The sequence below is a fragment of the Melanaphis sacchari genome, unplaced genomic scaffold (assembly GCF_002803265.2).
Source record: "Melanaphis sacchari strain LSU unplaced genomic scaffold, SCAv2.0 Contig21_pilon_pilon, whole genome shotgun sequence".
NCBI lineage: Eukaryota > Metazoa > Arthropoda > Insecta > Hemiptera > Aphididae > Melanaphis > Melanaphis sacchari.
The window spans coordinates 410,915-423,692 of record NW_020271096.1 but is presented as its reverse complement, the minus strand read 5'-3'; the positions used below and the strand labels follow the sequence as shown (position 1 = coordinate 423,692).

General features: G+C 30.1%; 1 protein-coding gene across 2 annotated transcripts; it reads right to left on the bottom strand.

The window, feature by feature from the left end:
- Window positions 1–3,773: 3,773 nt before the first annotated feature.
- Window positions 3,774–11,926, bottom strand: LOC112593984 (centrosomal protein of 104 kDa). Of its 2 annotated transcripts, XM_025338571.1 has the most exons (17): window positions 11,440–11,906; window positions 10,793–10,863; window positions 9,935–10,099; window positions 9,436–9,662; window positions 9,205–9,373; window positions 8,933–9,144; window positions 8,237–8,478; window positions 8,024–8,152; window positions 7,794–7,920; window positions 7,440–7,672; window positions 7,118–7,255; window positions 6,796–6,927; window positions 6,504–6,717; window positions 5,805–6,004; window positions 4,914–5,056; window positions 4,724–4,825; window positions 3,774–4,092 (listed from the first exon to the last, which is right to left on the bottom strand). In XM_025338571.1, the coding sequence occupies exons 2-17, from the start codon at window positions 10,833–10,835 to the stop codon at window positions 3,956–3,958; spliced, it is 2,613 nt and encodes an 870-aa protein (XP_025194356.1). In that variant the 5' UTR covers window positions 10,836–10,863; window positions 11,440–11,906; the 3' UTR covers window positions 3,774–3,955. The 2 variants fall into 2 exon arrangements, with proteins under 2 accessions (XP_025194356.1, XP_025194358.1); XM_025338573.1 differs by lacking the exons at window positions 3,774–4,092; window positions 4,724–4,825; window positions 4,914–5,056 and having other exon boundaries at window positions 5,853–6,004; window positions 6,500–6,717; window positions 11,440–11,926.
- Window positions 11,927–12,778: the final 852 nt, after the last annotated feature.

Genomic DNA, 12,778 nt, shown 5'->3' with positions numbered 1-12,778 from the left:
TTACACAAAATTAAAATAGAATACAACGATCAATAAACAAAATGTCTGTAATTATAATTAATGTTTTGAATTGTTTTTTATCCACAACGATTGTCATAAAATCAAGCTACTATTTAATGAAATGACTTAACTACTTGGTTATTCTCAAGCATTTGTAATGGTATGTTGTATACCGTTAATCCTAGAATACAAGTGAACATTTTCCTGAAAATATTGTATGAAGAAAGTATACTGGGTTATTTTCCTAATAATTATAAATTAAGTATTTTTTGTGATTATGCATATTAAATATTGAGTATAAACATTCAACTTAGTGTCAGGTATAGTTCAATGCTTTAAATAGAAAATTTTACGAACTAGAACATTTATATGTCTTTAATTTAGTACATTTTTTGAATATTTTTGAGTGATAAACAAAATTATTGGATATATATTATATATATATGATGATAGTTGATGGATAAGAGTTCTCAGAATACGTTATCGATAGTATCTGTGGGTTAGGTTATATTTTTTTTTTAACGGGCTTAATTATTATGTAGGTACTTTCCATGTATAGAATTATTAATATTTTTCTTTGGCTATAAATATAATACCATCGGAAACGTCTTATCGAGTAACAATTTTCTTGATTTTTCTATATTTACTTAATATTTTTCTGATACTTTGAAATTAAGATTTTTTAATTTGTGTCAAGTAAATTATACTAAACAACGGTCACTGACTAGTTTTTACTATAATTGTAAATTTGTAATACTATAAAGGGGTAAAGTAGACTTGTTTCAGCCGTTCGGGATCTACTGAAATAAACTACAGACTAAAAGCTTTCTTAAAGTCTGTTAATTGTTAAACTGATAACTCATAGTGACATTTTGTTTTTTACTAAACATTTCTAACAGAATATCAATATTATTTTTATAAATAATGAAATAATCAAATTTATTGCACAATGCATATACATTTTATCTACATCGTATCTTATTGAATAGCTAACTAAATTTTAAAATTGTTTCCTCGACTTGGTTGCGGAATACATTCCCACACAACATATTTGGTATCATTGAATATTTTGTAGATGGGTTATTCATTAATTTCAATTTATTGATAAATCAAATAGGTTAAATCCCAATATCATGTACATAAATGTGTAATAACAAAGTGCACCCGGATGATGGTGTGTGATGCGGGATCGGATCGGTATGAAGTTCTAGATCTAGAACATACCATATTAACCTACTCTAATAACTATTGCACTTATCAATGCTTAACAATAAATTATTTTGTTTACACCAGGTTAATAAAAAGTAATTTTGAAGTAGGACAAAATCCGAAGATGACTACTAATCGAAATAATTTTAAATTATTGTTGAACAGAAGTTTCAGCGACTTCTAAAAATGTGAATCATGAATGTAATAAACAACATAAATAATAACGGAGATAAATATGAACCTAATAAAAGTAGATATATCAAAAATCGTCAACCCTTATGCATGGAGTATTACAGAATGAAAATGTAGAATGATAAAAATGGCGGTTGAACGTGGAAAAGAAGTGCCATATAAGATTATTTCCTTAAAAATAAAATTATACCAAATTGTTTTTCGTGGTTTATTTAGTTTAAGTAAAACAGAATATGACAATAATACTCAGCACCCGACCTAGGAGGCGGGGGGAAATCCGAGGCACGTGCCCCGGGCACTGGTCATAAAGGGGCGCAAATTTCTAATTATAATAAAAAAAAAAAAGGTTATTGATATAAAAGGACGCCAATTTCATATTTTGTGCCGGGTTAAAAAAACGTTAGATCCGGCACTGTTAATACTATAGAGTAAATGAATATGTATATTTTTAAAGAATTTAAATGACCACCAATTGTAAACTGAATTTTGATTATTATTATATGTATACTCGTATCAACCATTAAAAATATTCGCTACTTGACTTAGAAGCTTTAATAGAAATTTATTAAGAACAATAATATTTCACTGTGTAGAATAACCCTATAGTACCCCAATAAACAATATAATATTAATCGACTTAATTGGTAAAGAATTTAATTTTAATAAATAAAAATTGATTTGATTAATGTTAAAAGAATTTTAAATTTAAAAAAACATTCTAAATACGTTTTTGTTGAAATAAGATGTGTTAGTCGTTTGAGAATTTGAGATACTTTTTGCTAAAGAAAATATATGGAATAAGAACACAAGTGAATACCTTTGAATTATAATTAGGTAAAGTTTTAGTAAATATATACAAAATAAATAAAAAATATTGCATGACCCATAGCACATTAAGCATGTATTAGATGTAACCACTAACCAATATTTTATAGTGTACCTATATGTATACTTATAATTATGTGTACGATAACAGTAGAATAGATATATTAGGTATGCGATAATACATTAATAATTTAATATACAATCGTAAAATAGGCACAATCGCTAAAATCCACTAAAACATATTCAATTATGCGTAGTTTACTCGATACAAAAACTATACGCTTGAATAATAATCAATAATTTTTTTAAGTACCCAACTCATTTGTATTATAAATATTGGCAAACATTGTAAAGACGATTAAATTATAGGGCTTGTCAATAAAATAAATGAATATTTATTTAATAAAATGACGTAATATTAAATTTTATTTAACTTTTAGTATGCTCTCCAACGGCGACATGGTGACTTCTGTATGCACTCTACCGTCTACCGTGTTTTATCATTTTACAACCATATTTAGATTTTCGACAATTTATTCTCGTAATAAGTGGACGATGTAAATATCGGTTAAACGACGAACAAAAATTATTAAAAATATTATATATTATTAGCAACCGTTCGTCGTCGTATCGTTATTCGTTTAATTATTATTATTCATTAATAATTATAAATATAAATAAATATTAAAATACTTGTGCCACATCTCTCAGAAATGCGTCAAATGTATCACTTTTATTCATACTTCTCCGCTACGTTTCAATAACATACTTGTAATAGTTATTATATTTAAACACATAATTATATTATTATATTTAAATATTATACCTTAGAAGCAAATATGAGTTGTACCGCACATATTTGTCTTAAAATTACTGGTAAATACGCATGTATATTGTATAATGGAGTTAATATAAGTAGTTAGTTAATAATTTTTTAGGCTTAAAAATCAGATTATACTCTAGCTTAATTAAATTCGCGGGGTATTTCATGTTGCAAAGTTGGCCCTTATGACTTAGTAGAGAGTTGAATGCGGATATTTTAATGGACTTTGTCGAATTCCTAACTTATTCGGACTTCTTTTGCCCGGTCTACAATCGCTATGGTCCCAGTTTAATACTAAAATTTGTTTAGCAAATTATACAGTAAACTATATGAAATTTTAACTATAGTTATAAATTTAATTTTTAATTTAAAAAAAAAAAATGTCCAAGTACGTTTATAATGAAATAAGATGTGATAGACGTTTGGGATATTTATTTTTATTTTGTTCATGAAAAATTTGTGAAGTAAAAACACGAATAAACCATTGAATTTTATATTTAATGTTAGTAAATAAAAAGTGTAAAGACAAAAAATTGTATGACGCATAACACATTAAACACATGTACCTAACAAGTATTACACTGTATATATGTATTAACATTGGTAATTTAATAAATTTATAAAATACAAAAATAAATCCGCTATAACATTTAAAAGTTATGCAGTTTACTCAATAATTAAAACTAAATGCTTGAATAATAATCAGTCATTTTCTAAAAGTAACTTAATTAATATTAACATTATTATTATTGGCAAAGATTGTGAAGACGGTTAAATTATAGGTTTTGGCAATCAAATAATTGAACATTTATTTAACAAAATTGATGAAATATTATGTCTGCTCTATATAAAGCGACTCATAAATACGCATGTAGATATTCATTTAAATAAGTTCGGTTCTAATATTTAGTGACGTTTAAGGTAATTTTTTCGTGGATGAATTTCACACGCTGACGGACCAACTAAATGTTTATTCCAATCTTGATGATCGCTTCCAATTTCTTCCAAACACAATGGGCAAATATTACTGACAGAATTTCTTTCTAAAAGCAAATATTTAACATTCATTAATCATTATTTATTGTAAGTATTCACCACACGAGTGAATGAATAAATTGTAGGTAACACATTTAATAAAAGGTTCATTTAAAAGTTAGCATGCATAGCTAAATTAATTTAGACAGTAATACTGTATAATGTATAGTCACCAATATTTTTTCAATTATTTACAGTTTTAAACAAAATTCATTAAAAATATTTTACCTACTTAAGTTAGTAACTATAAATGTTTAAATTATAATTTGTACGTAGTAAATTAAAATTTCAGTTCCCCATCAAATAATTCAAATACAAATAAATATTTTAATATTTGATCAAAATAGGTATATTTAGTATTTTATTAGTTTGTTAGTTAAACTTTTTAGCTAAAGAAATAGTAGAAATATATTTAACATTAGAAAGTCGATGTAAAGTAAAATCAAAATAAGTAAATACCTATATAGAACTATGAATAATTGCTTTAATGTACAAAAATAATGAACAGCGATATTGATTATTTTCGCAGCTTGTTTGTGTGAATAAATCGCTATACTTTTAAGATAATCTTACAACTTAAATACATAAACAACATACGTTTATACTTAATCCATAACTAATCTTATATTTTATACTAACTTTTACACGTTGATCCTGAAATATGATGCTCTAGAAATTCGATCTCGACTACTTCTAAACACCGATCGCATGTCGTATACTTATCTTTAAAATCACAGTCTTCTGAAAAAGGACGATTATCAGGACGTATTAGGTTTAAAATTCGTATAGGTAAAATCGTTGAAAAAAATATTAATTAAGTAATAAGTACTTAAGAGGTGATGTCGAAGTGTCATAATCTCAATAACTTCGGAACAATTTTCACAGCGCATCAACAATGGGCAATATTTCCAATAATGTATATTCAATTCTTCTTCGGAAAATGTAGATTCCTCTTTGCAAAATGTACAGCGACTGTAACAGTGAAAAAAATATGATATTAAATATTTTTGATTGAATATTAAATTTTATTCTACGCGCTCTCAGGGTTAGATTATATTATCAAAGGAGACGCGTCTACAGTAGAAAATAAAAAAACAAACAATAATACCTAACAAGTATTATATTATTATAATTATTTTTTCATATAGACATAAATAGTTTATGTGATGAACGATAAACCGATTCCTTAGACCGTATTACTTAGAGTTTATTTTGCTATTCAAGAAAGTTGGTTTGAATAATAAAAATTTGTTTGTTTAATTGTTATTACTGTTTTTATGGGAATAGTTTTAATTGTTTTCAAAATTGGATGAACTATGGACCCAAAAAAGTTGAAAATCTCTGGTAGGTACCTATAGTATAAATTGTATTTTATTTCACAATAAATGATAAAATGTATTGTATTTACTATTTAGTACTGATATATTGTGTTCATTTATTTATTATACATTCCTCCCCCCCCCCCCCCCCCCCCAAAAAAAATAAAAATATTCTAAGAATAGTGTCGCATTCATGAATAGCTATTTAGACATATATCATATTGTATACCTATATACCAAGTGACAAGTGTGCCGTAAATCATAATGATAGCAATAAGGTTCGCTATTTTTTTTTGTGTAAAATAAATAAATACAATTTTCAAACTGGAACCTATATATTATTCGCTAATATTATAATTTGTAATTTTTTTAAATTTTTATATAAATAATGTAATACATACTTTAGTTTCAACGCATTGATACTGTTATTTTGACCATTCTCGTAAACATCAGTCACACTAGCTGATGTACTAGAACTTAATTTGCTGTGGACTGTGGTATTGTGGGTACTTTCTTTATTATGATAAGTTGACGTATTTTCACTAGTCGATCGCACCAGTTTGCATTGTGTTTGACCTGCTGTGTCTATTTCGCTTAGTCTCTAAAAACCGTATAGATATTTATTATTTATAAAAAATACAAATGGTACAAGTTTAATTATGGTGTTTTGTAATATATTTTTTGATTATTTCCTATTTATGAAATATTAATCTAACCTAACCTTGGGATAGTGACAATTAACAATAAAGTCCTATAACTTTCAAGCACTGCTTTAACAAGATATAAATCGTAATATTTGTATACTTGAAACGTACAAAGTGCGTAGGTATTTGATATAAACATGGAGCTAATGTTTTTTACTTTATCAAAAATTTGTCAATGTTTTATGTTGAATAAACCGTCAACCGAGTTCCACCCTATCGTTTTTTAAATCATTTTAATAACACTATGGTGTTCAAATACATGATGGTTTATTTTTCAATACGTGTTCTATTATTGAAATATTTGAAATCTATTACATAAAAATTTGTCAAACCACTGAAGTTGGTTAATGGCTAATGCCTAATGTATAGATACACTATGTCACTATACATACTCACTTCTTGGTCGATGCGTTCAAACTCCTGCATTAGTTGCCTGTACATGATGTTCCGCCTGGTGATCTCATCATCTGGCGGCAATTGTTTTCGCACAAATCTAGGGTTAACCTTGTAAACATGCACTAAAATTCGCTCAGCAGCTTTGCGTACGGCTTCAGTCGGATGATGAATAGCTGACATACCAAATTCGCATAAAATACGACAGGTCATCCCGCTAGAAGAAATGTATAGGTATACAAATTTGCGAGATCAAATGCAATTATTAATTTACTATCAAAAAATTGATGCAAACCTATTTTTATCGGATGATACGCCTTGGCTGATGATCAGTTGTTCGACCATTTCCAAGCGACTGAGTATCAGTCTGGGATGTATGTTTCCGGTTAGTAAACGCGTTAAATGAGTCGGTATGATATTTAATTTTCTAGAATTAAAAAATAATTTCATAAAGGGTATATACACATGTATAGAATGGAAGTATTATAGGTACTAATAAAATCAAATAGTAAGTATAGAAGCCTTCAGTGATTTTATTTAACTGCCTAAGTGACTACCTTGGTTATAACTTATAAGTTATAGCTTATAATCAAGGTACGTAAACAATTAAATCTTACCTTATATCGGGAACTTCAGCTACACTTAATATGGTGTGCGTCGCTATGTTATGAATACGCGGTGTCGTGTCTCCGGCTTTCGCCAAAAGTTCGGGAAGTAGTGTTTCTAGACTTCGTGAAGCTTCGCCCGTCGAAACTCTATATACAAAGTAATCATACATATACTACAAAATTATGATTTATCTACAATAAATTATAATATACTATATTATCATCATTATGTACGATTAAAAATGTTATTATAAATTTTAAATTTAACTAATTTAAGTATATAAATAATATTAAACAGATTTGGACGTAGTAAATGATAACGACTACTTACCTCCCGGGGATGAATTCTGAGAACAGGAACCTTATGATTTCCGCAGACAGATTGTAGACGGCAAAAACTTTATCTCTAAGCGTTCGATGCAACAACTGGACGGCCGCCCGGGTCATTTTGTTCGGCGAGTGCCGAACTTCTACTCCGTCGAACATAAAACTCTTCATTGAACTTTCCATTAGCTTCAACCCTTCAACTTTATCCGAATACTGTTTCGAAAAAAAATGCTTCACCTGAAATTGTTAAACTGATCTTATATTACACGTATATCGTTGTAGGTAAGAACATTAGATAATATCATATAATAATAATAATAAAATATTGTATAGTATATTATTATGTTCATTTGCATACCATCGTAAGTCCAAACACTGAGATTGGAATAGAAGCTTGTTTCTTATCTCTTTCGCTTAACTTTGACGTACCAACACCGCTGGCCAACGTTGATGACGAAGAGTCTATATTATTTTGGGTTTGACAACTGAAAAATGATAACCCCCGTGCATATATGAACAATAAACATAATTTCGATAATTAAATATGTAGTTATACATGTAATTCGTGTATAAACAGAAAACACGTACAATCTTTGAGCTGGGATAGCTTGTTCATCGTACGCTTCGTAGCTGCTTTTGTTGGATTTTGGACGGATTGGTTTAGGTCTTTTTAACGAAATTGCTTTCGTAACGACCGTATGCTGTAGCTTTGGCGATCTAAAAAACAGAGACCAAAACCGTCAACTATTAGACGAGTTCTATTTTTCATCTTGAGTTTATTAAATTAACTAATTTTCGCACCTTTCCCTTGAGTTATTTTCAGGATAGTGAAGTGGCGATACTGGACTATGATAAACGTCTGGTTCGTCAGCCACTTCGGTTTCAATTTTTTCTGGTAGAATTTCTCGTTGACACGGCTTGATCGAAACTTGTTTTGGTGAAACGATCGGAGACAGTGAAGCCACGTACTTAGTGGATCCATCATTGGATCCCGGAGTCTTGTCGACGAGATCTTCAGGTTCCTCGTCATTTATTTCTAAAGGCTATTAAAAACGCAAATTTCAATGGAAGTAGTGTAATAATATTATTATTTATTTAAAAGAAAATAACAATTTGTTTATAGGTAATTCAATATTATATAAATTTGTCAGGTGAAACTCAACGTAAATATTATTATCTATATACTTATTTATATAGATACGATAGTTTGTTCTCAAGAGGAGATAAAAACATGAAAAAAGTACGATACTACACCGATTATCATTTAAATTGATAGCATATATCGATTAGTATTATGATGAGTATAAAATATATGTTTATGATTTAAACTCGATTAATTGATTATAAATTAAAGATTTTAATTATTATACTAGCGTACAATATTAAATTTAAAATTATATATAGACATTTATTTTAGCCTGGTATCTATTGATATATTATGTAACCGTAATTTCATATTAGTTGCAACGATATTATATTGCACCCTATTCAACTCACCCCATTTTTTTCCAAAAGGTCATCTACCCGATTTTCAATCATCACTTGTGCACGATACTCTTCCATTTGTGTTTTTTTCTTCTTTGCTTTACTGTAATCTTCATTTTGTATGGCCTGGGTTTTTGACAGTTCTAATTTTCCTAGCTTTTCTCCGGCAGACTTTAACTCTGTCATTGCTCCTTTTAATTTTCTTGCATACTCAAATCGTTCATCTGTACAAACGGCCATATTTTATTATTTTTTATTAGTGACATTCATTTTAAAAACATTACCTTGAACAGCTATAATCTTTCTGTTTTCTAGCATTCGAATAATTTGTGCAATGTGTTTATCCACATACATCTCAAAAGCCAAGTCATCACATATTGAACTGTGATGGGCAATGCTCCCTTGATCAGAATGTTGTTTTTCACCAATCACTTGTATACCTATCAAGCTCACCTACATTAAAAAAACTTATAAAGTATAATATAATTAAAAATTAATATTAGTAAAATACAAACCTGATTAGAACGATTAAAAGAATTTTTATGGTTTTCGTACAAAACCAACTTGACATAACTAGTCGCACTAGCCAACGGTAATGAAATAGTTTTAAGTTCTCTGCTTTTCACTGAACCACCATCATTATCATTAAGTGTAATATAGCCTAAATATTCGTAATTTTGAGTTAATAAATTATCTGTTTCCACGTATTCTTCTGGACCGATCCATATTTCAATTTTATTGGCTTTAAACAATTTAAAAAATAGATAATAAATTTATATGTTTACCATGCCTATGTATATAATATTAGTAAACGTAAAATGTAATTATTTAAATCTTACGTATTAGTCGTATTACATTCAAATAATTTTTACAATAATCATTTGAATAAATAATTATTAGTAAATTGTAAATACCAACTAAATTGTACTAATATTAAGCAGTTGATACCATATTTTCAAAACGATTTGGTTTATTCTAATTAATTTCGAATTAAATAATTCATTTTATACTTACGAATTAAATATTGATGAGCAAGTATCTGGATTTGTTGGATCACAGTAGTTTCATTAAGTTTAAGTATTAATTGCTGTGGATATTCGCAGTTTTTGGAAGACCTCCACCCCTTAACGGTCGGACCATGATTGTTGAGTTCAGAGCTTTGGTAAATTAAATCTTCGCCTAATTGTAAATTTTAAAAATACAATTTACAAGTTAACTTATAAGCGAGTAAGATAGGTACTATTAAACATTAGTTTAGTATTGAATATTTTGTTTATAGTTATCATATTGTTGTAATTTCTATGAAATCTTATAATACTAATTAATAAAATTTAAACACAATATTTCAACTATTGATTTTCTACTTATATTAATTATGTATACCATGTTTAACACCACTTTATATGATATACTCTTACATAACATGGATATTAAAAGACAGTATATTTCAATATTTTTAATTTTTGAATTGTTCATAAAATATAATACTTATTGACCATTGTTGTATCTTGTAATTAATAAACATCTCTACCTATTCCAAAGTATTATAAAGTATTGTATTAATTAAAATATAACTGGTATTTATACTAGTATATATCCATAGTATACATGGCACTATGGCAGTAGCAACACGCAATAGGATAATTAAGGCTGTACAATAGTAAATGTATTGCGTGTTAATAAAAACACGTGCCAAAGTTATAATGGTAAATGGTAATACAGCATTAGAACATTAAGCTCTTAAATTGTTATCAATAACAACCGATTAACTATATATTATTATTATATATTACAAAAAATAAAGTTTAATCACAAACTACTATGTCAAAAATAAATATCTTGTTATAATATTAGCTAGGCAACATAACTTACTTGTCTTGTAAACAACGACAAACTCCATTTTTCCAGCTGACATTGTTTACGTTGAACTGTACGTAATTAAACTGAAAAATATGTTTCACCGTTAAAAACACAAAAATGAAATACTAAATTTCCTTTTAACTAAATACTAATTTTACTTGATTTATAACATTACTTAAAATAATTAGATGTAATGTTTTAATTAAAATTACATAATTACAAGAGAAAAATCTTAATAAGATAATTTGTTATCAAACTTTTAATGTAAACAATTTATCTTCAAAGTTTTAAAATTAATTTAATTTGCCCTACTGATAACTTGATAGACAATTATTAATAGCTATTGGTCCTAGATCATCCACAAATCACAATAGTCTATATTATGTATTCGTGTAAGTTAAATGAATACATTTTTTTGTCATGAATACTTATTTTTTCTTAAACTGTTTGTATATAGGTACTTAAAAAAAAAAAATACATTCAGTATTCTAGTGTGAACATTTAGTTTATTCACTTCTCTTATAGGACTATATAAAATTATTAAATAACGTATTGGAATGTTTAAAAATAGTAAAACCGAAGAATAACATTCAGTGCACTCGGTACAAGGCGTTTTCAATAGTACCTTCATCGACACTAACAGACGTTATATATTTTACCTGGACGGACGAACGATTTTCACTGCTGTTGGCGGCGCCGAATTTTCTTCTGACGTATTTGAACCGTTCGGGACTATTAAACATTACGTCGATGGAACTTTTATTATTTTTTTTTTTTTCACTCGTTTCCTATTAATTTATCGTATTTTTTTTTTCTTCTCTCTGTCTGTCTGCCTCACACCCACTACCGCCTACCTACTTCGCGGCATACACACGCGCGCGCGTTTTTCCATGCCGATTGTCGACGACGCGGGATACAGAAATCAATCGATCAAAAACACCGCTGCAGCCGCGGTCGTCGTCGGCGGACGTCTGCACGCGACCTCGCAACAATAAAGAAGTTTTCGAACTTTAACGGTGGGTGGGCGGAGATCGGACGCCGCCGCCGCCGCCGCCGTATCGTGTGGTCCCCGTCACCCCACAGAAGAAGTGCGGCGATATTATAATATTATAGAATGAAACGCGTTACCCCGCGACTTTTGTCTCTGCGCGCTCCGGACCCAACGCCGGTGCGCACGCGCGCCCCGCAGCAACCGACGGCGCGTACGGTGTTCCCCGCACACAACTCGGAAGCCGCGCGCAATCAATATAATATTCGGCGACCCGCGCGCTCCGCCGACGCTTGATCTGGGGCCGGGTACCGCCGAACGTGGCGTCGTATACAGCGTGTTCCAAAAGTCACCGTTTCACCAGTAACGGGTTTAGCAAAAGTTTGATGGGGGGAGGGGGAAGGTACCGCCGGGGCCGTAGAGCTGGGGAGACCTCAGAGAGGCTTGGGGGTTGACGTCCCGGATTTCCGGTCGCGCGAAGAATTATTCAATTCGCGACAACATTTTTTGAACGACCGCGGTCGAGAATAAAATAATTATTAGGCTTACGCACCGCCCCGAGCGACGGGCGCGCATGTTATTCGGTCTGCGACGGATACTGCGATGTCGTTTAAATGCGAATTTGTCGGCGATATAATATCGTTTTTAATGTCGACGAGAGAATTCCGATTGAAACGGCACGCGAACTGCGTTTCTTGTGGATTAGGAGACGGGGAGGGGCTGAAAAAAATTGCATTTACAATTTTATCGTTGTATTGATCTGTTTACCATCTAGATAATAAGGGTGATGCGGGACTTGATTTGGTGTGTGTTCTGAACAAATTGATCGTATACGTATTGTAATAATATAATTATATTATTCGTGCGTGGGATTGTGCGCAGGCGACCATTGATCGACAGACGGTGGCGGCGCGGCGAAACGCCAGAGATTGAAGACGCAGTCGCGATCTTTCTGAAAATCTGAATATCGCATATTATTATTATTGTGTATTCTTCGAACGGAGTAAATT

Excerpts from the sequence above, each read along its gene's own strand:
- LOC112593984 (XM_025338571.1), bottom strand. The coding sequence starts at position 10,835 with ATGTCAGCTGGAAAAATGGAGTTTGTCGTTGTTTACAAGACAA. Across the intron at positions 9,663-9,934 it reads TGCTCATCAATATTTAATTC|CCAATAAAATTGAAATATGG; the intron begins GTAAGTATAAAA and ends AATTGTTTAAAG. Across the intron at positions 6,718-6,795 it reads GTATCATCCGATAAAAATAG|CGGGATGACCTGTCGTATTT; the intron begins GTTTGCATCAAT and ends CATTTCTTCTAG.